The 27,850-nt window shown below is 47.8% G+C and overlaps 1 protein-coding gene across 1 annotated transcript in view; it reads left to right on the top strand.

The window, feature by feature from the left end:
- The window catches only part of KCNK1 (potassium two pore domain channel subfamily K member 1), a 42,394-nt gene extending 16,997 nt beyond the window's left edge, over positions 1-25,397 (top strand). The window contains exons 2-3 of the mRNA XM_082718944.1: positions 20,741-21,136; positions 24,445-25,397. Of these exons, the coding sequence (XP_082575070.1) occupies positions 20,741-21,136; positions 24,445-24,704 (656 nt within the window). The 3' untranslated portion in view covers positions 24,705-25,397. The remainder of the gene's footprint in view (positions 1-20,740; positions 21,137-24,444) is intronic.
- Positions 25,398-27,850: the final 2,453 nt, after the last annotated feature.

The following is a 27,850-nucleotide window of genomic DNA, read 5'->3' on the forward strand; positions in this document are numbered from 1 at the left end:
GCATTTCGATACCGCTTGGAGACTTTCCAGCTGCTCTCACTACCGTTCCTTGCTTGGATTGTCCGGTGTGGACGGCAGAGCAGACCTCCATTCACGGGGTTTTACAGCTGTGAAACCGACCAGAGACCACGAGGGTCACGTATGACCAGAAGCAGCTGGGGAGTGGCAGAATAGGGACTCAAGTCCAAGTGCTCTGACAGTCCTGGGAGGACTTTGAGGGAGTCGGACAGATTTTGAGAGAGTCAAGTAGGTGTGGTGGCGAGGTGTTCAGTAGAAATAGGGCTCATGGGATGGTGATGGCCACAGCTGCCCATGGTGACGTGATTCTGTGAGGGGCCTTGGGTTCTGAACTGGTAAAAGGATCACCAGAAAACTCTCCTGGGGCTGATGAACCTGTACTTATGCTTCCTTCAGATCAATTAATGAAAAGCTGAAGGAAAATCAAGCTCATCATCTCCTGGGAGTAGACAGACGCCTGATTCAGCTCACGCATCTGCATATGAAGTGGTCATTTCATCCAGATGGAACCCTTTAAATAGGTAAGGAAACAATTGTTTCCTTCCAAAGGGAAACTGACATATTATCACCTTCATTGCTACTTGAGTTGGCCCAACTCCAAAAAGAGAAGGTGTGAATGTAGGTAGTCTTCTGGTCTAACCTGTCTGCTGTATAGGCCAGTGCTTTAAGATGGAATTATCTTGAGGTGGGGGAAGGGAGCAGTAGGCAGAGCGCAGAGGAGTTTTAGGACTGTGAAGTGACTCCGTATGATAGCATGATGATAGATGTGTGTGGCTGTGCATTTATCCAAACCCACTGATTGTACAGCAGCAAGACTGAGCCCCAAGAGAACCTGTGGGCTCTCTGTAATGATGCTGTGTCACTGTGGGTCCAGCAGTCATAATAGATGCCCCACAGCAGAGGGGGTGGTGATGAGGGGGGAGGCTGTGGAAGAGTGGGGGTAGGAGGTATATGGGAACTCTCTGTACCTTCTGCTCCATTTTGCTGTGAATCTAGAACTGCTCTAAAAAAACAAAATCTTTTTCCAAAATTGTAGTTCTCATGATAGCTGACAGGTAAATACCCATTTTCCCCCTCTATTTCAGGAGCCATTTTAATATGATTAATAGCAATTATCAGCCTTTGAGTGGGAAAAAAATCTTTTCCATAGAAATGCTTTACAGGTTTTATAGGTATATGGGCACGGGTGGGGGTAGACCTCTCTACCCCCGAGGGTGTGTTCAGCCTAGCCTGCTCAAGAACTAATGACATCTGACCAAAACAAAAGCCACATTTAGTGTTCATTCAAGCCACAAATATTTTTTAAATTCCCACTGTGAGCCGACCTCTGCTAGGCTTTAAATATGGGATTAAACAGAGCAAATGTACTCTTGCCCAAAGGGAACCTGGCTCCAAGACTATCACATTTTTGTTGCTTTTCATGCTTTTAAGTTCTTGAATAAAATAGGAAGTTTGAGCCAGTAGAACATCACAGCTTTGTGTATTTTATTTGAAATTTTGGTACTTCTTTGCATGTGATGTGGTGAGTAATAAGTCAGTGAGACACCAAACCTAGTAACTGGGGTTCTTGTAAAAGATTAAGCAATGGATTTGATTCTGCCAAGTGGAATTCATTTGCTCTCTCATTCACTCATGCATTCTTTAGTACTTGTATTAAACACTTTTCAAACACCTCTATTATGCGGGGCACATTTTTAGGTGCTGAGGAACATCAGGGAACAATGTAGACCACAGTTCCCACCGTGGAATCTAGTTCCTAGAAGGGAAGAATGACGATATTAGCAATATAAGTAAATAAAATATATGCTAAGGGAAAAAATAAAGTAGGGAAGGGTGAATGAAGTAAGGTTTGAATGAGGGGATCATTGATATTTTACCTAAGGTGGCTTGTGTAGGCTTCTCTGAGTTATGCAGCTTTTGAATAAAGACCTGAAGTCCATGAGTAAGCCAGCCAAATGGATAGTTGAGGAAAGACCATTCCGGGCAGCAGGGACAGCATGTGCAAAGGCCCTGAGTCAGGAGTATGCAGACGTGAAGCTCGGAGGCCAGTGTGATTGGAGCTGGGTGAATAGCAGGGTATAATTGCCAGTGAAGATCAAGAGATGTGATGTGGGGGTCATATCCTACAGAATCATATGGACCATAATAAGGACTTTGGGTCTCACTATGAGTGAGAGACTGAGTGAGTACCACCTGAGGATTTGAAGCAGAAGAGTAATACTTGTTTTCTAGGGTCGCTCTGCTGCTATTTGGGGAACAGAGTATAGGAGGCTGGACAGATCAGGGAGACCCGTTGGCAGACCATTAGTGTGATCTTCAGAGAGAGGTCCATGGCTTAGACCACAAGAGTAGAACAGGGATGGTGAGAATCAGATAGATTCTGGACATCCTTTAGTGGTAGAACCAACAGGATTTAATGATGGATTAGACAGAGGTGAAAGCGAGGAACCAAGAAGAGAGAGCATGGCTGTAGGGTTTTCAGCGTGAAGTACTGAGTTGAAGGTGCCACAGACCGAGAGGGGACAAACCCAGAGAAGCAGGTTGGGAGGTGGTGAAGGAGACCCAGGAGCTCTCCTGGAGACGTGGTAAGTTTAGATGCCTGGGGGGAATGGGCAGCCAAGTGGAGACACTGAAACGATGGTTGGATGTGTGGGTCTGGGCAGTGCAGCATCACAGGTCAGAAAGAGGAGGGACTGATTGAGAAGCTGGGAAGGCCATCAGTGAGGTCATGGGAAAGCCAGGTGGCCACCATGGCCCAGAGGCCAAGCAATCAGTAATGGAGACATTGAGACCCGTGGGTGGCTCAGTGGTTAAGCATCTGCCTTCGGCTCAGGTCATGATCCCAGGGTCCTTTGACTGAGCCCCTCTTTGGGCTCCCTGCTTCTCCCTCTGCCTGCTGCTCCCCCTGCTTATGCACGCTCTCTCCTTCTGACAAATAAATAAAACCTTACAAAGAAAATAATGGAGACATGGAGAGGAGGCACGCATGAGCGGTGTCAGATGCCACCCGTGGGTCAGCAGGTGAAGGCCGAGACCGCCATGAAGATTTAGCAAGGGCAAGTCCTGGCTTGGTGCCGGTAAAAGCCCAGTCTGAGTGAGATTCCAAAACAAATGAGAGTGTCCTTCGGGAGGTGGGTGAATAAATAAGCTGCGGTCCATCCAAGATGAAGTATTACTCACCACTGAAGAGAAACACTCTACAAAGCCTTGGAGAGACTTGGAGGAACCTTCAGTGCCTGCTGCTAAGGGAAGTGAGGCAGGCTGGAGGCTGCGGACAAGATAGGATTGCAACTATAACGTCCTGGAAAAAGCATAACTTACGGGGACCGTAAAAAACGCTGTTACCAGGGGTGGGGTGTGTGGGGGGGGGAGTGAGTGAGCAGAGCACAGAGGAGTTTTAGGGCAGTGAAACCAGTCTTCGTGGCACTCCCGTGGCGCATACATGTCATTATCCATTTGTCTAAACCCGCAGACCACAGGGCACCAAGAGTGAAGCCCGGTGTCCACTACGGACACTCTGGCCGAGGATCGTGTGTCCGTGTGGGTTCATCCACTGTGATAGATGTACCCCGGGAGAGCTCCTGGCGGGGGGGCTGTGCCCGTGTGGGCAGGGAGTACATGGGAACTCTCTGTACCTTCTGCTCAGTTTTGCTGTGAAATGAAAACGGATCTAAAAAATAAAGTCTATTTAAAAAAAAAGAGAGAGGTGATGAACTGAAGGCAGGAGGTCTGTACTGGTTTCTAAGGAACAGAAAAATGGGTGGCATCTGGGAGGGAAGTGGCGGACGGGAGAAGGGTCGGTGTGTTTATATGAGGCAGGAGAGTTAACAACGTTTATGGAAATCATGCTGACATGCTGGCCTGGGTCCTGGGCTGGGCGAGTGGGTCTGGCACCTCATGCTCCAGGGGAGAGCTGGCATCAGAAACCCAAGAGAAAGGCTGGGGTCTTTGTCACAGGTGCAGGGATGGGCCAGTGCGCTCTTGTGCCAGCTCTTGGGTGTGGGTTTCTTTGTTTTCTCCATGGGAGAACAACATAAGGAGACGTGGATACAAAAGGAGTTTGAAAAACGCACCGATCTACCTCGCCAGTTTTTCTACCCATCTCTCAGTGTTCACCATCATTGCTTCCAAGCTGGCCTCTGAGCTCTTTCAAACCAAAGTTTCCATTTGGCGGCACGTGTTCCTCTTTCCTTAAACGCAGAATGATTGCGGTTTCAAGTGGGATCTTTCTGACGGTAGCGTGTTTCCCAGGGCCTGGCCAGTGATGAGATTTTCATCAGTATGAAACCTACACCATAGGAATTTTTTTTTTTTGAATGTCATGTCTTTTTTGGGAGCCTCTGGATTAAAAGTAAATGCAATTCAGCTGTTTGAGGTGCAAGAAATTCATCTTATTTTTCGGGTGGTTCTTTTGGGCAGATTAGACTCAACATTTAAGGCCCTTAAGAGCAAGGGCTGTAGAGTCTCAACATGTGTGGGGGAGGGGAGAGAGAGGTAGTGTGAGTACGAAGTAGATATTTTATATTTATCATGCAAATTACAGAAATTAGTGCTTGATGGAATGTTCAGGAAGACGAAATGGTAAAGGGTTATCTGCCCTCCCCTAACCAGAGAAGCCAGACTCTCTCCCATGATGGGTTTACTTTTTCCTTGGGTTGTTTATCTGAAGGGACTACTGCTTTTCAAAGCTAGTATAGTACTGGTTTGGATATCCATCGCTGTTAGCTGACACGTCTTATGTAGTAGAACAAAGCCCATGGTGTGTCTGATTGACATGCTTGAAGTGGGGGGGCCCCTGTGTGCCTCCACTGCTTCCTGACTCTGCATCGTGCCTGCTCTAAACAGGAGAGCTCACAACCCCTGTTTCCTGATGTCACACAAAGCTGTGGGTTAGGAGAAGAGAAAAAGTGACTCTGTTATTTCTCTGGTGTGTATGTGTGTGTTTGATGATCAATTTCAAAAAACAAAAAAAAAAGAAGGGATCAGCTCTAGAAACGATGGTTCAGCACACGCGAGAATGCTTCCTGTTCCTTAGATGGGACCAAAGCCCTGTGGGATACACTGTCATGCAGCAGCTTTGTGACAATTCCAGAGCTTGCTGGCCCCTGAGTCTCCTCCAGTGAGGGTCTCCTGACGGTCCCTTCTGGCCGGCTGTCTGATGGCACAGGTGCAGGGCCAGGGGACCCAGCTGGGGCAGTGCCCGGTGGGATGTGTACTCCAGCTCTGCAGCCATGGGCTCGATGACTAAGTCGAGCCATGCTCGGTAGCGTTGTATGCCAGAGAGGAATATTTTTAGAAAGGGAGGGATTCACATGACTCCTCCAAGCAGCTTGTGCTGCCTACGTTTGGCTCGACGGGGGTGCGTGTGTGTCCACAGAAGCAGCCGTAGGTTTTTCCCGCTACCCCCAGGGTAACGGCCCACAGAACAAACGATGCCACTCACTGTTTGGGAAAGGACACCGTAAGCCTGGTGATAATTAGCTTCCTTGGACCAGAAGGCTTCAGAAGCCTTCTCCCCTCAATTTTGCACCCACGTGTGTATCGCGCACATGGCTGTTGGCTCCACGACTGGGCTCAAGTCTTAAGGCACCAAGACAAGAGGCGAATATACAGGATTTGAATTGAATATGCAGGATTAGCGTTTTGCATTCTTGGGACCCTGACTCTGGACCAGAGCAAAGAGTGGGCTGACCCTCTTCTTCCTCTCTTATGTAGAGCATTTTTTTTGCATTTTTTAAGATGCTCTCTTCCTGTTTCCACATCTTTTGTTTTTCATAAGAGGAGAGGAGCTCTGGTCCTGTTTCTTTGAAGAACCTGCAGCATGTGAAGAATCCAGAAGCCTTTGGCACCTCATGGGTGTGGCCTAGAGACCTGAACATCACAGCCAACACAGTCAAACTCTACTCCTGCTTTTTGGGCTTAGATACAGTTTTGTGTTGCCTAGTGGGACCATCAAACTTCCTGCTCACTTATCTGCCAAGAATCTTTAAGGTTAGAAGAATCTAACGTCTCACAAAGCACTGAATGAACATTCTTTGTGTGTTTGGGTCGAATACCTGATCTTACTCCCCAGGGAATCCGGAGAGGGGTCTCCATGCTTTTTAAGCTGTCCAGTTTTTAAAAAACAACAGGCTATCAATCATCCCGTGAATCTGACACTGTGGTTTGTTCGCATGTTAGCTTGGTTTCAGTTTGGATTTTCACTTTGTACTCCTGGATTTTATCCTGAAAACTCCTTTCTGCGAAGTGGTATTGAATGCTGAGTCCATCCTACACGTGGTCCAGGTTGGAATGTACCTGATCAAGGGCCTCAGTGGGGCTCTTCCTGCCTCATTCTTGCTTTATGCCATTGCTAACCTGCGGTTTTGGGGATGAATGGAAAAGAGAGATTACAAATTAAGTATATGTTGGGGGTCACCGCTTTTACTTCAATATTCTCATTTTTCCAGTGAGGCTCTGCAAAGGGGACCTCGCACATGTATCCAAAGAGAGAGCTGAGTTGCGGATTCTCTTCTCCAAACAGAAAGACTGTAATCCCCCGAGTGTGTGGGAAGCCCCAGTGAGAGAAAGCCATATGATACTTGTTTGAGGCGTTAAACATTTTTGGCAACATTTAAGTAAATTGGAAACTAGTTCTTTGATAAAATATAACTTTTTTTTTTTTTTTTTGCACCACGGTAGATTCCAAAAGGCCTGGAAACACTTATAAGAAATCACAATTGCAGTATGTCCGTGTGGGCTTAACTCAGACCGATTCATTGTAGGCTGATCAGGTAAAGAATAATGGCATAAGGGGCCTGCCTTCTTGTTGCTGAACCATCTTAGGGACCTTTGGGAAGCCCAGCCTTGCTTTTGACCTAGTGATTAGCCCGAATTCAACAGACTCATCATATTGCTAATTTCATCTCCATTGAAAGAGAAAACAGACAGGGAAATCATTAATTATAGCTACATGTTAGTGGTAAAATGAATTGGCCTCAACAGTTAGGTTCTGTTCACGTGAACTAATTTCCCCATGCTGGAAATCTGGTTACATTTTACATATGTATTTTTCATCTCTTGGAGAGGTACCCCTGTACATTGTTCCAAAGGAGATGGTTTTCTGGGAAAATGTTGAGACTAAAGGTCAGGTCTGTCTCGTGTCTGCTGGTAACAGCCTTTCAGGACTGCTTTCCTTCTGCACAATGTCCGCTGCCTCTCATGGCTGTGTGAACTTCCCACCTGCGAGGCTCTGTGCCAGGCTCCAGAGTTAGAGAAATAAGCAAAGAGCACCAGGGGTCAAGTGTACCTTAAAGACACATGTAAACTGATCATGATTATACAAGTCACTGACCAGTTAAGATTGCTTTCAGCTCTGGTTAACCAAAGTTCCAGTTTGTAGTGGCTGACATTGACGGGGGGGCAGTTTTCCTCTGGCTATGAGGTCTGGCTGTGAGCCGTTGCTGGAGTTGGTCTAGCCGCTCAGCCTGGCTGGCCCCTTCATCCAAGGGGGCTGTCACACTCACGCCGTGCCCCAGGAGTCCCAGGATGGGCGCTCAGCTCCAGATGTGCCGTCTGAAACAAAGGTAGAAAGAAACAAAGCTTTCCTTGGACCAGCTTCCCTCTAGTGGATTCCCACTCATAGCTCCTTAGCCGGGTCTCTGTCAGACAGTCAGCTCCCAGCTTCTGGGGCGGCAGGGAAGGGAAGTGTGCAGCTTCTGGGTTCTGGGGTGTAACCTGTTATGGGAGCCCATCCAGAGACCTACGCCTGAGGGGCAAGAGATGATAGTGGGGGGGGGGATGGGCAGAGTAGGAGAAAAGTGAGCAGGAGCTCTTTGTACAGGGGACATGATAAAGGCCTCATCTAAGACATCAGGGGGGTGATAGAGAAGAAGGAATAAATTGTGGAAATTCTTCCAAAGTCAGTGGCTCTTGGTGTTCACTCAAATGTTAGGGGGGAGGCCCAAAGAGTTGGGGGTTACTGCTAGGCAGCTGGTGGGTGGACAGTGGAGCTGTTCTTTAACCTAGAGAATGCAGGTGTCCGTCTGGGTGCTGGGTTAGAGGCAGCTGTGGTCTGTCCAGCGGGGCGGGAATGGAGGGCCAGGTTTGATGAGAGAGGTGGGGGTTTGGAGTACGTATGGACCGGGGACTTCGGGTTTGGGGGCGGGGGGTGCATGTAAGTATTATTTGAAATTTAACGGCTTGTTGGGAGTTCTGGGGTTGGAGAATGGCCCCCTTGCTTCACGCTGACTGGAAATCATGTCTCTATGAATTCAGTTCTACTTTTCCTTCCATGGTGCACCATTTTCTCTGATGGGTTCCTATTTTTAGCGCTTTTCCCAGAGTGAGTTCCCTTGAGTCACTGTACTTCCTCCCTTGCTGGGTTTCGTTTTCCTGGTCCACAGTCCCCAGAGAGCTATGCTGCATTTCATGTTTCTTTCCAATTAAACTCACCATCTCAGGGGGTTTTATGATGCTCCCCAAACAGACAACCTTCTGATTCACGCGGCCAACAAATTCGTAGTAAGGGCACCCTACAGGCAAAGCAGCGCTCCTAGGCATGTAAGCATACAGCAATAAACAAGACGAACAAGGGCCCTGTCTCCATTTTGGCTGGGGAGGCAGCCAGCACAAAACTGAGTAAGATGTTGTTCGGAAACTGCAGTAGGATGGGGGGCGTCAGCAACTGCGAGGGGATGGAGCTGCTTCAGAGAAAGCAACCTGGGAGCCTGCTCTTGAGGTAGTGATACTGAGTCTGAGACCAGAATGAGGAGGAAGCACCAGTCCTGGAAGTCGGGGGGAATAGCACATGCAAAGGCCCTGGGGTTGGAGGTTGGACTTTATGAAGAGTACACACAAGGCTGGTGTCCCTACAGGGTGGTATGTGAGGGAGATAGTAGTGGGAAAATTTGGTCACAGAATTTAGTCAAGAGCCAAATCCTATAGAGCCTTAGAAAACATAGCAAGGAATTTAAGTTCACATTTTCTTTCTAGCACTTGCAATGAAAAGTTGTTGGAGCAATTTGATCTAATGAGTAATGGGATATAATTTTCATTATTAAAAATTACAGTGTTGTAGTGGATTGGTGGCAGCCCCCCAAGTTTGTGGCGATGTCCTAACCCCTGAACCTTATTTGGAAAAGGGTCCCTGCAGATATAATGAAGAATCTTTTTTTTCCTTCAGATTTTTGTTCATTTATTTGTCAAAAAGAGGGAGCACAAGTAGGGGGAGCGGCAGGCAGAGGGAGCAGCAGACTCCCGGCTGAGCAGGGAGCCCGATGCAGGACTTGATCCCAGGGCCCTGGGATCATGACCTGAGCCGAAGGCAGACGATTCACTGACTGAGCCACCCAGGCAGCCCTTATTAAGAATCTTGAGAGGAGATCTTCCAAATTATCCAGATGGGCCCGAGATGCGATGACGAGTGTCCTTGAATGAGACAGAAGCTGAGAAGGTGCAGAGGCAAGGTTGAGTGGAGCTGGGGGCAGAGAGCAGAGTGATGCTGCCACAAGCCAAGGAAGCCACCTTCCTTGAAGCCTGGAGCCACCAGAGGCTGGAGGAGGCAAGAAAGGACCCTCCCCTAGGGCCTTTGAAGGGAGCGCAGCCTGCCGACACCTTGATTCCAGACTTCTGGCCCCCAGAACCGTGACACACACTTGTCTGTTGTTTTAAGCCATCACACGGGTGGTGGTTGGTTAGGACAGCCGCAGGAAACCAGCACAGGTGTCTCCCAGACTTGGCGTAGGGCAGAGGGGGTAGGAGAAGTGTGTTCCTTCCAGTCAGTGGGGAGAAATCATGTGGCTTGGGTTAATGGGCATGGGAATGATTAAAACAAAAGTGCTCTGATTTAGAAAATACTTTAGAAGTAAAACCAATAGGATTTGTTGATAGACTTGATGCTAAGGACAAGGGAAAGAGGAATTTTTAAAAATCTAGCTGGTATTTGGCCTGAAGAACTAAACAGGTAACAGTACTGGAATGAGGAAAACTAGAAGAGGGACTGGTCTGGGCTGTGGTTTTCACAGCAAGGGACAATGGTGGGGGCAGGAGGTCCTTTGTGTGATGTAATCAAGGAATCTTTCTTGGATCTAGCAATTTTGAGGTGCCTGTATCACATCCCAGATGGGATTTTGAATCGGGTTTTCGGCATGAATTTGGAGCTCAGAAAAAGGGGAAGGCAAGTACATTTGGGAGTCATTAGGGTAGATCAGTGGTTCCCAGCCTTAACTGGTGACTCTTGGGGAGTCTGGGGGGGGGGGAAGACAGCAACCTGGCAGGTGCACCCCAAGAATTGTGTCCCACAGATGGCAGCCGATAGACGACTTGCTTTAAACCCCTGGAAACACTGTGAGGAAACCCCCGACTCTCTCTGCTCAGCCCCTTGCCCATGGCCCAGGAGTATGTGCCCTCAGAGAACAGTTGGAGATTTCAACTCTTCTGGCTGAGGAGATGATGAGACTGTTAGAGGTTTAGAAGGTTTAGAAAGCACATTTGGCTGTACCAGAGTGTAAGCGCTATACCTCTGGGTTCTGCTTCATCTTGTTATGCTTTTATTTAGTTTGTTGTTTTTTTTTAAGGTTTTAGTTATTTATTTGAGAGAGCAAGCAAGCGAGGGAGAGAGAGCACAGCAGGGTGAACTGCCAAGGGGGCGGGAGAAGCAGGCTCCCCGGTGAGCAGGGAGCCCGATGCAGGGCTTGATCCCAGGACCCTGACCCAAAGGCAGACGCTTCACCGACTGAGCCACCCGGGCACCCTTGTTGGTACTGACTGTAAAAGTGGGATTTTAAGGAATAGAGACAGTCTAGGACTTCCTCAGAGGCTGTCTAGATGAAAAGCTATTAATGTCCACATTTCAAAGTCTCGACGTTTTTACTTTTTATTATAGATATTATGAAACCTGTAAAATTAGAGAATTGTGTAATGAGGACTCCCTCCACCCCCAGGCCAGCTGTCCGCATTCAATTCTGCCGTCCTGTTTCATCTGTCCCACATGCCTTCCCCACCTTTTTATTTTATCCTAGCATATTAGTCCATTTTTTCAAGGCGGTGCTGGGGTGACATGGCCCCCAAGTCTTGGTGGCTTCCAGTAACCATGTCCTTGGTGGGTGCAGGTGGCCCTGCCCCCCACCTTTACTCTGGGGCCAAGGCAGAAAGGTGGGCCTCCACCTGCGCAAGTCTGCAGAGAAAAGGGCTATTTTGAGTCACTCTCCAGGCATTTGACAGGAATTCAACCCTGCTCATACCAAGTCTGGACGTTTAAATAAGGACCTGAGCTTAGGATTCCTGCCCCGGGTTTCCAATCTGCTTTTCCTGGGGCACCTTTGAAGGTAACCACTTAGAGGGGAGCCTGGGTGGCTCAGATGGTTAAGCAGCTGACTCTTGGTTTCAGCTTAGGTCCTGATGTTGGGGTTGTGAGATCGAGCCCCATGTCAGGCTGGGTGTAGAGCCTGCTTGACATTCTCTCTCTCTTTCCCTCTGCTCCTCACTCCCCCGCTCATGCGCATGTGCGCGCTCGCGCTCTCTCTCTTCCTCCTCGTCTAAAATAAACAAACTGGAGCACCTGGGTGGCTCAGTGGGTTAAGCTGCTGCCTTCGGCTCAGGTCATGATCTCAGGATCCTGGGATCGAGTCCCGCATCGGGCTCTCTGCTCAGCAGGGAGCCTGCTTCCCTTCCTCTCTCTCTGCCTGCCTCTCCGTCTACTTGTGATTTCTCTCTGTCAAATAAATAAATAAAATCTTAAAAAAAAAAAAAAAAAAAAGACTGACTAGGAATCTCCTCTCCTCAGTCTGTGTCAGCAAGTACCTAAACAACTAGACCAGAGAGGTCATTCATTCACCTAAGGGGTCCTAGGGGTGTTTTGCATGGGTAAGAGTGGGGGAGGTCAAGTTATGTAGACCAACTAGAAATGTCTGGATGTCGTTTGTCTGCTCTTGCTTGGAGCGAGTAGAAGATCTTTGTGCGCCCAGCAAGTGGGTACCCCTCACAACTGTGTTTAAGCCCTAGGACTCGGTCTTGTTCTGTGCTCTGTCACTTAAGGAAGGACCTGAGTATTTCATCACCTGATTTTTCAGCTGCCAGAAGGGAGTTGACTGCAGCTTCAAAAACAGTGTTGCCTCTGACTCTGGCAAACCTTTCAACGAAAGACTTGCTCAAGGATCTAAAGGAGAAAGGGTTGGAATTGCCCCGAGTTTATAACCTGTTGTATAACTATTCTGTGCCTCTTTCTGGTGTAATGTGCCACCCAGTAGAGGAGTTTTGTGGGAGGGGACCTGCAGTTTTCCCTACCTTTGGTCATTGGAATCTGCTGGTATCTCCCCATGAAAATGGGACTGTGGTAAACGGCTACCATATTGGATCAGTTTACACTGGAGGGAATGAGAACCTGAAAGGGAGTCTAGATCTTTCTCTGGGGTCATTAGTAGACCCTCCGGTTGCGGAGTGGCCACAAAGTTCCTATATCCGATTGGCCCCTAAGTGCTGTTGTTAGGTCTCCGGTCACTCTCAGGAACTGCTTAAACCGTCGGTGTGAAAGAAGTGACCTTGAAGGATGTGAGAAGAATTAACATGTGTGCAGAGAACAGAGATGAGAGTGCAGACAGTTTTTAATCAGCGTGCCTAGAAAGAGTGTGACCCACTGGAAAGAACAGACTTACTGTCGAGATCATTCCATTAGCGATGTCTTTTGGCATCAAAGGAGGAGTTCGCCCTCCCCGTACTTCGGACATACTAGCGTCTGTGCTAATTGCTTCATGTGGGTTATTTTATGTAAACCTCGTTGACCCCTCCGTGAGGGTAGAAAGTATGACCCATATGTGATAGAGGAGGAAAATATAGATACAAAGTTTCCCGGGGCCTCACAGCGAGTAGGGAGCAAAGCCAGGGCTCCGTCTAGGAAATCGGATTCCTCCTGTTCCTGAAGCTCTGCTGAGTTTACACGTGTGGCCTTTGTTTGCACCTTCCTCCCGGTGTTCTCAGAGCTCAAGCCTCAGAGTCTTTACGTTCTGATGGAAAAGGAAAAAAAAAATTGGCTTTATTTCAGGAACCTCTCCCTCTAAAAAATGTGGAGATTTTCCCATCAAGCCAGGCGGACACCTGTGCTTTCCTCCCAGAGCCCCTAGAACCCTTGGAACATCACTGTTTTGAGACCCTATAAAGAGAGGCATGGAAACGTGGTTGGATTCAGCAGATGTCTAGGTGTCCCCCACTCCTTTTCACCAGGTGACAGTGGGGGACCACTGTGGCTTCTACTAATCTGAAGTCAAGCTTTGGGCCAGGCAAGATCTCCATTGATGATACGCAGGGTTGGGAGGTAGAAATTCAGCGTCAAGTAAATGGTGTGTCGTCTTGTCATCCAGCATTTTCTCTATTACCTTTTGAGCCTGTCTTCCAGAGGGCAAAGTGCCCAACTGTTCCCAGGGCAAAAGAAATTGAAATCCTGAGCTGTCTGCCCAGCATCCGTGCCGACAGCATGAAGCTTAAAAGCCTGTTCTGAAAGTGCATCCCTGGCAGGCCTTTCCAATAGGATCTCTTTTAAACCCCATGGTCGTCGTGGCTGTGGGATGATTATGTCAAACCTGAAGGCAAACCTGAGCAAAGTGGCAGGTGGAGGACAAACCACTTCAGTTAATAGATCGGGAAGCCTTGTCTGAAATATTGGGGCTCTAGGAAAAACTCAACCCATTGTTCTGTTACTTTCTTCAGCTTCGCTTGGTTGTCCTGCTGCCAGAATTCCTAAGAAATGGCCAGGAGTGGGTGGGAGGGGAAATAAAATTAAATAATGAAAAACACAGACTAGAATCTGACGGGTGCCTCTTCGGCTGTGCCATTTTCCGCAGCGATCAGACTTTGAGTCTGTTTTCACTGTCCCTGCAGGCGTCCCAGCGGTGAAACAGTGGGTCCGTGTGTAACAGACAGGCAGGCGGGAGTGTGTACCTGCGCCCGTGTGCCGACCCCTCCGCAGGGGGTGCCGAGGGACTGCAGTCCGGGGTGCGCATGCCCAGTAGCAGCTGGTATGGGAACCCCGGGCCCGTCCACGGCGTTGTCGCCTCTGCAGCAGGGGCTCGTGTCTGCGGGAGGAGACGGGGCCTGCGGTCACTGCGAGGATGGATAGCCCCCTGACTTATGTAATCGGGACCGGAAGATCAGAAATGATTTCACTTAGATGAAATTTCGAAAGTGGAAAGAAATCTTGGGAATAACCTCAAGGCAAAGGCAGCCGTGAATCAAGAAAACGGGAGGGTCAGGTCCAGCAGGGATCGGGACAAGTCAGTGCTCTGTCGCGGTAGCCTGGCTCTGGCCTGGAGCTGGAGGTCACCAGGGCTGGGGAGTTTCTGGAGGTCCCAGCGTAAGGTAGCCAAGCGCTGCCATCATTGTCCTAGGTCTCATCTTCTTAGAAGGTTCCTTTCCTTGGAAACCTCCAGGGATTTCTCCAGCTTTTATTCCCCAGGTAACTGGGGAATCGGCTGCCACCCCATTTCTGTTCTCCCTGTTCCTCCTCGACACAGCCGCTGGGCCCCAACTGAAAAGATCGGTAAACACAGGGTTCATCTCTGCCTCCCTTGCCTGCTTGAACTTTGCTAAACTAATGACAGTCTCCTTTCCTGTAAGAGGCGGACTTGCCTGCCGATCTCTGAGGGCTGCCCATGTCCACCGCCTGGGGCCTCACCCACCAGCCGCCCTCCTTTTCTCTCTGGAACACTGTTCAGGTCTTCAGGCGAAGCCAGAGCTGACAAGTAAGGAACACCCGGAGACCGTAAAGGTTCTAGGAGTTCAGAGTATGGAAGGAGTAGTTATTCACGGGCCATGTGCTGTGCCCCTCCTGGAATGCTGGCAGGCATCTCTCTCCGCACCTGTACCCTGTCCACTGGACTCTTCCTGGGGTGCCTATTACAACAGGCCCTGGAGGCTCACTGTTGCTTCTGCACATGCCCGCCCAGAACCAGCCTCCTGCTTTATTATGTCTTTTTATTTTGACGCTTTGACCTCTTGGAGCCTTATTGCTCCTGAAGGAACCCACCTTCCCAGGGTCAACCATTCCTAGAGAAATCAGGGCTTACCTATGAGCCCACCTTCCAGATACAACCCGACCAACCCAGAGCGCACACCCCCAAGCTCCTCCTTTATCGGCCTCTTACCCTCCGAGCTACTGTCCCACTGCCTTGGTGACCCCAAGGCCAGATGCTGGACAATGAGGGACAACATCTGTGCCCCAAGCTGAAACTTCTCACACCAGCCGGCATACCCTGCCTTGCCTGTTCCTTTCCGTAGGAACCACAAGAAATGCAACTGCTTGGAATTCTGGGAAAGCTGTACTAAAAATGTGACATAATTTGGTTATAGCCTCCTATTGGGTAGTGGGTCATGAGCTCCCTTTTCCTGCCTCTGGGAACCTAACCAAGACCGTAAGTCACAGTGCTCAACAGATGGTATAGTTGGACAAGCCGGCAGGGGTAGGTGGGGATGATTACCTGCTTTTTTCCATAGGGAACATGTATAATTATGACAATTAGCAAAAAACGCCCTTGGCTGACGATTTCCTGTCTACTACTGTGACATAGAGTATCTTCCTGCCAATGTTCCAGATTAAAACTGAACGATATGGTTAGGCTCACGCAGGAAGACAAGGTGGGTGGGAAGCTGGGCTGTCCTGCTGGTGCTGGCCTGATCAGGAGTGGCAGAAAGGAGGATGGATAGTTGGAAAATAGTGCACTCCTTTCCCTCCTCATTTCAGTTTGGTGAAGCAGGGCTTCATGGGGGATCTTGCCTTGCAAGAATTACTCAGAGAGGCTAGTGTGAGAGAGGACATTGCAGGGATATATGTCCTTAAAAATGACAGAGAGGGGCGTCGGGTGGCACAGTCAGTTAAGCATCCAGCTCTTGGTTTTGGCTCAGGTTGTGATCTTGGGGTGGTGAGATCGAGCCCCGTGTTGGGCTCTACGCTCAATGCAGAGTCTGCTTGGGTTTCTCTCTCTCCCTCTCCATCTGCCCCCTTCTCATGCTCACTCTCTCTCCCTCTCAAATAAATAAATAAATTTTTAAAAACTATGAGAGTAAACTGTAAACGATGGAGAGACAGTATTATTTATTGGGACATAGAATGAAAAAGTACACGTTTCAGAGTTGCAGGAAATGGATAATGCTTCAGAAAGAAAGCGTCCATAATAGGAGTTCCTAAGTTGGCCGGACTCCTCACCTAAAGTTTAAAATGAGAAAAATGAAATATTTTTGGTTGAGTACTTCAGCATAGCCAGCAACAGGTAGAATACAACGAAAAACTGCCTATTGAGTCAGAATCATAGGAACAAAAGGACTTGTTCGTATGTGAAAGATTCTATGTCGACTCTAGAAGGCCAAGAGAAAAAATATTGTGGTGTTCCCAGCACTATTAGCGAAAACCATACCCACATAAAAGTGGGCCCAGGTGATAGGAGGTGGGTAGGAAAGGCGGCAGGACAGAGGGTTAGTCTGTTTACTGCATGCTTGTGCCAGAAAGTAAGCACCGTTGTGCCAATACCACCTAGGAGCTGGGTGTTTGGACTCCTGGGGATGGCCTCTGCTGGGAGCTGGTGGTTTACTCACTTTCCTAAACTACTTCCGTTATAAGCAAAGTGAGAGAAGCTGGACGTTCCACGTCCTGTCCATGACCCTGATGGAAGGGATGAACAGAGTTCACCCACGTGCGAGTCTTTGCAAAGTGTTGCAGTAAAACACGGAACTACAAAGGCATGTTGTGTGTGGGGTGTCTGGAAGGTAACCACATACTGAATCCTTGGAACAAAAATTTATTGCAAACAAAAGACACAGTGACAGTAGCAAAGTCGGCGTGACCAGAAGACTCTTCATTGCCAGACAGTGCATTTGTGGCCCTCCTGTGTGTTGGATGGCACCGTGGTTGGAGAGCCAGGAGAGCCTCACAGTAGAGGAGGACAGGATTTCCTCCCCATCACGGGCTCACGGCTCAGTGGGAGAGAGATAAATAATAAGCGGAGGCCCAGGATTGCAAATTGCACTCTATTTTACAGGAGAGGAAACATTGTAATTTATTTCAATATCTCTACTGGCCTTAGTCTTCAGAGGGTGAGATTCTGTCCTAGATGGTTTTTAAGCAGGTATCAAGCGAGCTGACCGGGAAGTGTCTATGTTAGACTAGATCATTCTAAATAATCTAAATAAATGACAGTATATGTTATATGGGCAGGATCACAACCAGAGGCGTAACAACCAACTGTCCCTCTCTCAGAAACATGTGTGGGAAGAAGTTGCCCGTCGGTGACTTGCTCTAATGACCTGAGTAGGAGCCCACAAAGATTTTCTGTCTTGGACTTTGTTCAGGAGGACTTAAATACCAGAAAAACCGGAAGGCCCAGGTTCCGCAAAGAACACCAGCTATGTAAGGTTTACTACTCTTTTGCAACATTCTTGGTGGTTTGTAATGGATTTTAATAGAAGGTTTTAAAATAGGAGCTTTACTTTGTGATTCGTCTGGGGGTTCAACTGACTGCACTTGAGTAAATTATTCACCACTTCATTAAAATTCAGCAGCACTGAAGGCTTCCATCTCATGCACTCAGGGTTGTCCGTTGCAAAAGAAATGCTGGGCGCTCTGCGCAGGGGCTAGTTTTCCCAGTCTGGCCTGCACCGGAAGTATAGGTAATACCAATGGAGTGTAAATTTAACACTTTTATTTTCCATTAACCAAAATTATCTATGTAACCTCAGGAGAAGAAACAGGCTTTCAGTGAGTCATCTACATGTTGGTGATTTTAAATCTCTTAGTGGGAACATATTACTGGCTTTATGCATTTTGATAATGCATTACTGCGAAGAGGGGGAATTTGACTTCTTTGCTAGTTTGAATGCCTTTTGTTTCTTTTTGTTGTCTCATTGCTGAGGCTAGACTTCTAGTACTATGTTGAACAATAGTGGAGAGAGTGGACATCCCTGTTGTATTCCTGACCTTAAGGGGAGAGCTCTTAGACTTTCCCCAATGAGAATGATATTCGCTGTGGGCTTTTTGTAGATGGTTTTTATGATATTGAGGAATGTTCCCTCTATCCCTATACTCTGAAGAGTTTCAATCAGGAACGGATGTTGTATTTTGTCAAATGTTTTCTGCATCAGTTGAGAGGATCATACAGTTCTTCTCTTTTATTGATGCGCTCTACCCGTGGATTGACTTGTGAATATTGAACCACCCTTGCATCTCAGACATAAAACCCACTAGTCGTGGTGAATAATCCTTTTAATGTCCTGTAGGATCCTAGTAGCTAGGATCTTGTGGAGTATTTTGGCACCCATGTTCATCGGGGCTATTGGTTGAATACCCACCATTTGCATTGACGTGGATGGAACTGGAGGGGATTATGTTAAGTGATGTAAGTCAAGCGGAGAAAGACAATTATCTTACAGTCTCACTCCTTTGTGGAACATAAGCAATAGCACAGAGGACCACAGCGGGAGGGAGGGAAATCCAAAGGGGGAGAAATCGGAGAGGGAGATGAACCATGAGAAACTGTGGACCCCGAGAAACAGTCTGGGAGTTTCAGGGAGGAGAGGGTTGGGGAGGGTGGCAGGGTGTTGGGTATGGAGGAAGGCATGTACTGTGATGAGCCCTGGATGTTATACTTAACTAATGAATCAATGGACACCGCATCCATTAGTACACTAATTATGTACTATACAGTGACGACCTGAACATAATAACAAAAAATTTTTTAAAAAGGCGTTACTGCAGGGGACAGGCTTAGAGCCTCGTCATGATTATCTGCATTGCTCAGAGATAAGATTTTAGTCCATGAAGAGTCAGTTGGCACTCTAATGGAAAGAGCTGTTGCCATTTGAGAGTAGAAATTACATCCTAAAATATTTTAAAACTGGACCTTTGTTTACTTTTTTTTCCTAGTAGAACTGAAATCATGTCATTTATTGGAACAGATGGCACAGAAGAGGTGGGCCACCAGGAAATTGGTGTGTTCTACTTTTAGAAAAAAAAATATATATATATACAAAAAATCAGTACAAAAAAGCATAATGAAGTTATGGACTTATGGGCTTTTGCCGAACCTGGCTGATTCAACTCCTCTCCAAAATTCCCGCCTCGGTGGAAGGCCCCCCTGGCTTCCCTGCTTGAGTTCTATGGTCTCCTAGTACTTTGACACCAACTTCGTGATCGCTTTCCAGTGGCTTCGTCACGGTCAAGGGCAATGTCCTTTCCAGAGATCTCTGACCCCGAGAACATCCCTTCTGATGTTTCGCCTCTCCCCTGGCTCTTGCTACGTGGCTGCTTTACTTGGGCCTCGTGGTCATGAGCTGCATTTCTCCTGCTTCCTTCTCTGGTGGGAGCAGCATCGGCCCCGCCGTCCCCGTGCTCCTTGCCTTGCCCACTTCCCCGGCAGCCGTGCCCAGAGCCCAGCATGGTACGGCGGGAGCCGCTGGGTGGGCGCGGCTGCTCAAAACAACCATTCGGAACCCCTTTCAAGAATCTAAGATTCCAGGATCTCATCCCGGAAAGAGGCACGTGGGGCTGTGTGCGCTGCAGACAATCGCAGCAGGTTTCTGGGACTCTGGAGCACATTCATCAGCTGAGGGCCTCCCTGGCCAGCAGATAACCCCCGACTGTTGTGTGGACACTGTGCCTGGGAATCCCTGGGGAGGCTTTCCCTGACCACCCGTCCCTGGGCCCTACCCCACAAACAGCCATAAAACCGAGAAAATGGGGATCCACGGCGGAAGGGTTTTCAGAGTTGTTTATTTTTAAGGAGGCTATGCTGGAAAAATCTGGTTTAGAAATCCCGTTTTAATCCTAATCACATATGTGAGGCTTCTTCAGGATCCAGCTTCTCTCTCTCTCTCTCACACACACACACACACACACACACACACAAAGGCATTTTGTTGCCTTCTTCCTGAACTGACTTATTCAGGCGTGTTAGGCCTTTTGGGGTGAAGTGCTCGTGAAATTTTAAACGTGGTTCTCCGAGCTGCAGCCGCCTGGCTTCTCTCTTGCTGGCTCTTGTTGGATGAAGCCTGGGAAATGGCTTAATTTGGGGATGCTTCAGACCTGGTGGAAAGTCAGACAGGCGTACATCCGGATCACGGGGGCCTAACGTGTTTTTTAAATGTTTGTTTGGGGGAACGTACGACATCTTGCAGCCTTTGGAAATGACAAGGGGGGGAAGTTACAGTTTCTGAATATGCTGTTAGCCACATAGCTGAGCAAGTACAAGAAAGGCTCGGTCCCGTGGCTTGGTGTGCCTTAATCTTCGTTTTCCTTTGGTGAGGTCTGTGGCTTCCTGGCGTCTCCTTCAGATGCCCACTGTCCAGCCGCCCTCATTAGAACATTGCATGAGCAGTTTGTGGTGGAGGCAGGTGTAGACTGGTGTTTGGTACGAATGAGGGTCCCGGGGGGCGGGGAGGCGTGAGGGCAAGGGGGCATCAGCCTGGGGGAGGAGGCCTGTCCTCTGATGCGTTTGCCTGGCTGGTCTCAGACAGTGTTTCTGTTTCAGCCTGACAGTGGGTTCAAAACCAGGCTCGGATGTGAGGGGAAGGAGCTGGTCCGATTTTGCCAAGGGCAGTGACATCCTTTGTGCAGTGTTCCCGTTGAGACTTTAGAGTATCAGACCCGAGCTCCGACTCTTTGCCTTGGTTTGAAGGGGTCGGGGTGGACAGCAGGCAGGCAGGAGTTGACAGAGGTGTACTCTGCTCCCACTTCCTCCTCACCTCAGTTTACCTCCTCCCCATGCAGGTTATGGCCACACCGTGCCCCTGTCGGACGGAGGAAAGGCCTTCTGCATCATCTACTCGGTCATCGGCATTCCGTTCACCCTCCTGTTCCTGACGGCGGTGGTCCAGCGTGTCACCATCCACGTCACCCGCAGGCCTGTCCTCTACTTCCACGTCCGCTGGGGTTTCTCCAAGCAGGTGGTGGCCATCGTCCACGCCGTCCTCCTCGGCTTTGTCACCGTGTCCTGCTTCTTCTTCATCCCGGCGGCTGTGTTCTCCATCTTAGAGGACGACTGGAACTTCCTCGAGTCCTTTTATTTTTGTTTCATTTCCCTGAGCACCATCGGCCTAGGGGACTACGTCCCTGGAGAAGGCTACAATCAGAAGTTCAGAGAGCTCTATAAGATTGGGATCACATGTGAGTATCGGGGACCCCGGACCCCATCCCCTTTGGCCTCTACTTGCTGCTCCATGCCCCACCTCACCTTCCAATGAATAGTGTCATTCGTAAAAGCCCTGACTGATAAATTGTCAACCTCTTTGTGCAAAACTCTTACTGCTGAGTCTTATTTTTTCCAGGTACCTTAGAACTGCTGATCGATTTCCTACTAACGACTAATGCTATAACTGATCAATTTCTTACCAATAACGTAATAGGCATTGTAAATTAGTGTAAAAATGCACCGCCTAGAATATACCAGATTGCCAGCTTTTAATTAAAAAAATTTTCCTGCTTTTATTAAATATTTTAAGTTCCAGAAAACTAGGGCTAGGATGTAGCCTGTTCCTATTAATCATGTTCTTCAGTTTGCCAAGAAAATCATAAAAGAGTTGCGTATTTCATTTGTCCATCTGGTTCTTTTTCAAAGAAGTTAGAATATATGTGAACAATTTTCAGAATTTTGGATGTGGAAAGTAGGCATTCAAATTCAGATGGCCAGTAGTTTATCATTTTTAAACATTTTTTTAAAATTGGATGTCGGTATTGAGAGCTTAGAAACCTGTTTTCAAGAAACTCTTCATTTTTGCATAAAAATACACACACAGTCTTCCTTTCTGCCGTCTCAAGAACTTTTCAAGATTCGGCTCATGTCACGTTTCTGAGGAGATCACAGGAGGGACTCAGGCAGTCAGATGCTGTGTCCTGGCCCTGTCTTGTCGTCATAACCTGACAACATGCTTAGTTGAATTATGTATATATATATATTTTTTAAAGATTTTATTTATTTATTTGACAGAGAGAGATCACAAGTAGATGGAAAGGCAGGCAGAGAGAGAGATAGAGGGAAGCAGGCTCCCTGCTGAGCAGAAGCCCGATGCGGGACTCGATCCCAGGCCCTGAGATCATGACCTGAGCTGAAGGCAGTGGCTTAACCCACTGAGCCACCCAGGTGCCCCGAATTATGTATATTTTAACACCTACATTAAACCAGGGGCTCACCCAGGATAGAGACCCCAGTCATGAACCCCAGTGCTCTGAACAGTGCCCAGCTAACACACAAGTTCCAGAAATGCTTACCAAATAGTTACAAGCACGAGCTCCAGTTTCCTGTAGTTACCATAATTCTTTGTACTGTCCCCCGCATATTTGAGCACTGGCTCTACAGAAAACTAACGAGGCCTCTGTTGTTGACTGTTCCAGCTGCCTCCTGTTGGGGGACATTATAAACAACACCATAGTAAATATTTGTATATGTTTATATTTTTTCTACTTGGATATCTATCCAAGAAGTAGGATTCCTGGCCCAAAGTGAATATCCCTTTCTTGGGACTCAAAGAACATGCCGACCCTGCCCTTTGCAAACGGCGTTCCAGGCCTACACTCTCAGCATAGCGATCTGAGCACAGCGGTTTCGGCCCTCCTGGTCGGTGGGCCAGCAGCCTGCGGGCTGTTTTTGTGGCAGATTTAGTAGCTCCGATAAACGTTAGCTCAGCCTTTTTTTCATGTGGTAGGTAAACTATTACCTCCTTATTTTAAGGTAGTATTTTTAGGACTTGGAGAAGTTGAATGCTTCTGCGATTACGTTTGCTAGGGCTGCTTGTCTCTTGTGTTCACTGTTGTCTCATAAATTCTGCCCAACTGTCGAACTCCCTCAATTTTTTGTATAATGCTAAATCCTTACTGATCATCTTAACACTTGTTACTGTGTGAACCAGCTTGTTACAGGCGGTCTACGTAGCATATGTGCTGAACAGAGCAAATGAATATTTCAAAAGTGTATTAGATTATGAATAGGATAAAATCCTACCACTTTTGCCTGAAACCCCCGTGGAATATTTTTGTCAGTGTTCAAGGGCTTGACTAAACACTGGATAAAGGAAAAGGAAGGGAATTGTCAACTCGTCCGACAACGTCATTGCTATTTCTTATTTTTAAGATTTATTTATTTATCTTAGCGCATGCACCCTTGCACAGCCAGGGTGGGAGAGGGAGAGAGAGAATCCCAAGCAGACCCCCTACCGAGCAGGGAGCTGATGTGGGGCTCCATCCCAGGACCCTGAGATCATGATCTGAGCCAAAATCAAGAGTCCGATGCTCAACTGCCCAAGCCACCCAGCATCCCTGTTATTGCTCTTACAAAAATACACCATGTTTATCATGAAAACTTAATAGCCAGGCTCTCAGGATGCTAGAGCCGTGTCTCTCTGCATTCTTGAAACAATCAACCTCTTTGTTCCTATTATGCTGCTCATTCTAGCCGGTTCACTTGTTTTCTGAAAATCCTCTGCAAGCGTTTTACCACGGGGCCATGAAATTGGGATTTTTGTTATTTTTAGTTTTCATTTTCACTTCCCTATCCTTTCCATGATGAATTTTTTATTTCCTAGAAACTGATTTTAAATGTGTTGGAACTCACTCAGAGTCACCACTGTCCCATCACTGAATTCAAGGAACAGCACATGGCCTGAATCCACAGGTTATCTTCTATTTTGGAGTAAGAAGCTGGTGGATCCCGGTCAGGTGCGAATCGCCACACGAAGACCAGTTTCATGTCCGCGTCCATTCTCAGAGGGATTCTTATCTAGCTTCAGCTATAATTTCTACTGCAATACTTGTTACTCCTTAGTGGAAAAACTGATGAAAGTCTTGAATCCTTAAGAAGGTGGCAAGCTCTGCTCCCAGCACTCATGACCATCAAAACCCTTTGGGACATGTCACTGACTTTTTTTTTTTTTTAAGATATTATTTATTTTTTTGAGATAGAGGATGTGAGAGGGTGAGCATGAACTGGGGAGGCAGAGGGAAAGGGAGAAGCAGCTTCCCTGCTGAGCAGAGAGCCTAATGCAGGACTCGATCCCAGGACCCTGGGATCATGACCTGAGCTGAAGGCAGATGCTTAATGACTGAGCCACCCAGGTGCCCCTGACATGTCACTGGCTTTTTGAGAGCCGCTGGTCATGAAGCAGAGGTGGAGAGCCTCTGCAGGTCACCCTTGGGGTGTGGGTGAATACAGGATGGTATTTCTCCTTACGATGCCACGTCAGCTCCAAGTTTTTCTTCTTTTCTCAGAAATTACACCCTGATTCGGAATAATCCCAAGTTTATAGAATGTTAAGTCATTCTTCATTTTTCTCTGGGTGGTCCCTCTTGGAGCCACGGACCTAAGAACATTCCTAGCTATTCAGAAAGTGGCGGGGAATTAGTTCAACAGCACACTGTCTCTGTCACCACTGAAGTCATCTGTGACTCGGTCCCACTGAGACGCTGTCTTTCTTCTCACCCAGGTTACCTCCTCCTTGGCCTCATTGCCATGTTGGTAGTTCTGGAAACCTTCTGTGAGCTCCACGAGCTGAAAAAATTCAGAAAAATGTTCTACGTGAAGAAAGACAAGGACGAGGATCGGGTCCACATCATAGAGCACGACCAGCTGTCCTTCTCCTCCATTGCCGACCAGGCTGCCGGCCCAAAGGAGGATCGGAAGCAGAACGAGCCTTTTGTGGGCCCACAGTCCTCCACCCACCCCGATGGCTCCGCGGGCAACTGAGGGCTTTGCTGCCTTGTCCCGGTAGCACCACAGCCGGGGCAGGGAGAAAGAGCCTTTGTCTCATTGATTTGTATGAGAATGTAGAGGCCAAGATGATCTTTTAACAAATATCTACTGTTTGAAATATTTACAAAAAACAAAATCAAAACACCACAAAAAAACAACATAATGGAACAAAGCAAGCTTTTACTCTGGAGGAGTGATCTCTGAGGAAACAGGATACGTACCTATAATTCACATGTGACAAAATTACCTAGACTTTACGAATAGGTAAGGATACATGAAGAAGGGTGCTGCTGTGGGTAGAAGCTGATTTTATATTTTTGATCGGGGACTTTGGGATTTGTGTTTAAATCATTTTAGCTAAAGGCTAAATAGCAACATTTATATTTAAGAGCAAAAAAAAAAAAAAGAAGTATAGAGATGTGTTTTATAAATAAGTTTATGTGTACCTGTTTGCATGTGCCCATCCCAAATCATTATTTTTGTAGAATCTAACTTAAACCTACTATTTATAATGATTAGGCAACCGTTAACTGTGTACATACAAGTATAAACCTGTTTGTATCTTGTACATACGGTTTAGCCACCGGGTCCCAGCATCCTTCTTAACCCAAGATTGTAGATATTTTTCCTTTTGATTTCTCTTTGTACTCAAAAATCCAGTCGCTGCAATAAAATAAGGGAACAATACACTTGAGAGTGAGTTACTCTAGGATTCTGCTACAAAAAATGTTTCCACCCTTTGTAAGAGTACGATAATCTATGTCTCACATGTTCGTAAGCCTTTCTCCGGAGGGGAACCGCTCACGAAGAATACGGTTTGTAAAAGAAGTTACTTTGTTTTGAAAGTGCGCTGTGATTTGTAGTCACCTGGTCTGCACAGCCCAGGACGTGAACGTAGGCACCCAGAACAAACAGATTCTGTCAAATTAATCGGAGAGTTTTTACATTTACAAGCTGAAATCAATAAAAGTCATAGCTGGTCGCAATCCTATGTTTTACTGTATCAAGGAAAGCCTTCCTCTGTGTACACACGAAGTTTGTACTCCTTTACAGAAGCTGTTCAGGCAGCATTTAAATGGTGCGCACAGGACACTGTTAAGAGTATTCAAAGATGAAATGAAAAAGACCCCGTGAGATCACTGAGCCTTGGGGAGATCGCTCAGAAATACCTCCGTGACGTGCCACCCTGGGCACACTGTTACCAGCCTGGTGCTGCTGGTTGCTGGCCTGTCTTTATTGTAGGAGAGCCCGTCTGGCCTCCAAGCAACACAGCCTTAAGAAGGAAGTACCTCGGCTCCAGAGCCCCCGTGCTGCCCCAGCTCCCCCAGAATGCCATCAGTAGACCCCTCTTCCCAGTGCTGGAGTCCATACGTGTTTTCTTGCTCTGGATCTGGGTGACATTGCCCCGTGAACACATTTCCGTGTGTGTCCCATGCTGACCGTCTCCACAGTGGGGACTGCTCTTAGGTGGGGGGTGGTGATGGGGTAAGGAATGGACTAGAGACTCTTTTTTTTTTTTTTTAAGATTTTTTATTTATTTATCAGAGAGAGAGATGGGGAGAGAGCGAGCACAGGCAGAGAGAATGGCAGGCAGAGGCAGAGGGAGAAGCAGGCTCCCTGCTGAGCAAGGAGCCCGATGTGGGACTCGATCCCAGGACGCTGGGATCATGACCTGAGCCGAAGGCAGCTGCTTAACCAACTGAGCCACCCAGGCGTCCCTGGACTAGAGACTCTTTAGCAGGAGGGACATGCATCAAGTACACGACAGGTTCTGGAAAGTTCAAAGTGACCACAGCGCAGGGTGTCGCAGGATAAAGACCACAGAAGCCGTGGGTTTTAACACGGGGAGAGTGTGTCTTTATGTTCCGCGCAGGAACAGAACGGATGTGCGCGACTAATCGGAGAGGGGGGCGCAAAACACAGAAGGAGAAAGAGCAGAAAGGGAAGATTCTGAATCAGGAGGTCATCAAGTCCTGCAAGGGTCAAGTTAATTTTCAAAGCATAACTTTATGAATCTGCAGAGAAGGCACTAACCCTTAATGCCCTTCCAGTTTGCCTTAGTGGTTTCGAATGGGAAGGGGGGACACGCAGAAATGGGAGCAACTTTTGCCTCCTGCGTCCTGGGGGATGCAAAATGTAAGGCTGAGTATCTTCCCTGTGCTCTGCTTTTCATCCTTGGCCGTTGGGCAGATGCTGCTCTGTGGTCCTGAGGGGGAGAGCCAGCTGTCAGTCAGAGAACAGAAGCAAAGAAGTAGGACCTGCTGGGTGGGGCAGGAGGAGCCCAGGGCAGCAGAGAAATGACCTTGGAACCTTCTAGCTGAAGGTGAGCGAGGATGAAGCTGGCAGTGGGGGTAAGACTAGCAGGGAGATTTGGAGTCATGTGTCAAGGATAAGCACAAGGATCCAACTCTTGGGCAAGGGTGTTCTAGATTGAGTTCTTTTTTTAGGATTTTATTTTCCTTTTTAAATATTTATTTATTTGAAAAAGAGTGCACAAGGAGGCAGAGAGGCAGGCAGAGAGAGAAGGGGAAGCTGGCTCCCCGCTGAGCAGAGAGTCCAGCGTGGGGCTCGATCCCAGGACCCTGGGATCATGCCCTGAGCCGAAGTCAAAGACTCTAATCTTCTGAACCATGCAGGTGCCCTTCTAGATTGAGTTCTTAAGAATCCTTACCAAATGCCTTCAGAGAAGCAGCAGAAAGCTTTTTCTTTCAAGGAGAAGACCCCTGTGTGTGACTTTAAAGTCACATGTGCCCAGCAGGCATCCTGGATTTGGGAGCAGCAGGTAGACCCAGTGTGAGCAGGGACCAGTGTTGACGGAGGATGAGTTCTCCATCTCCCAGAGGTCCAAGGCAGTGGAGCGCAAGGGCTGGGAGCAGTCTCCAGAAGAAGCTAAAACAGGAAGTAGAGCAGATGAAGTTGGGCCCAGAGGACTCCGTGTATGAGGCTGGTCTCTGCAGGAATCATCCCCCCAAGGGATTTAAAAGGTGATTTGTTCAAAAGCCAAAGAGGGCGATGAGTGGCTGGGAGAAGGGGATGTTTTCTGAACAGATGGTATGGTGTGACTTAAGGCAAAAACAGGAATGACTCGATCAGTAAGACGGGGAGTTGCTTCTCTTGCCTGGAAAACAGTCGTGCCCACA

This window comes from Mustela nivalis (genome assembly GCF_964662115.1).
Source record: "Mustela nivalis genome assembly, chromosome: 2".
Taxonomy (NCBI): domain Eukaryota; kingdom Metazoa; phylum Chordata; class Mammalia; order Carnivora; family Mustelidae; genus Mustela; species Mustela nivalis.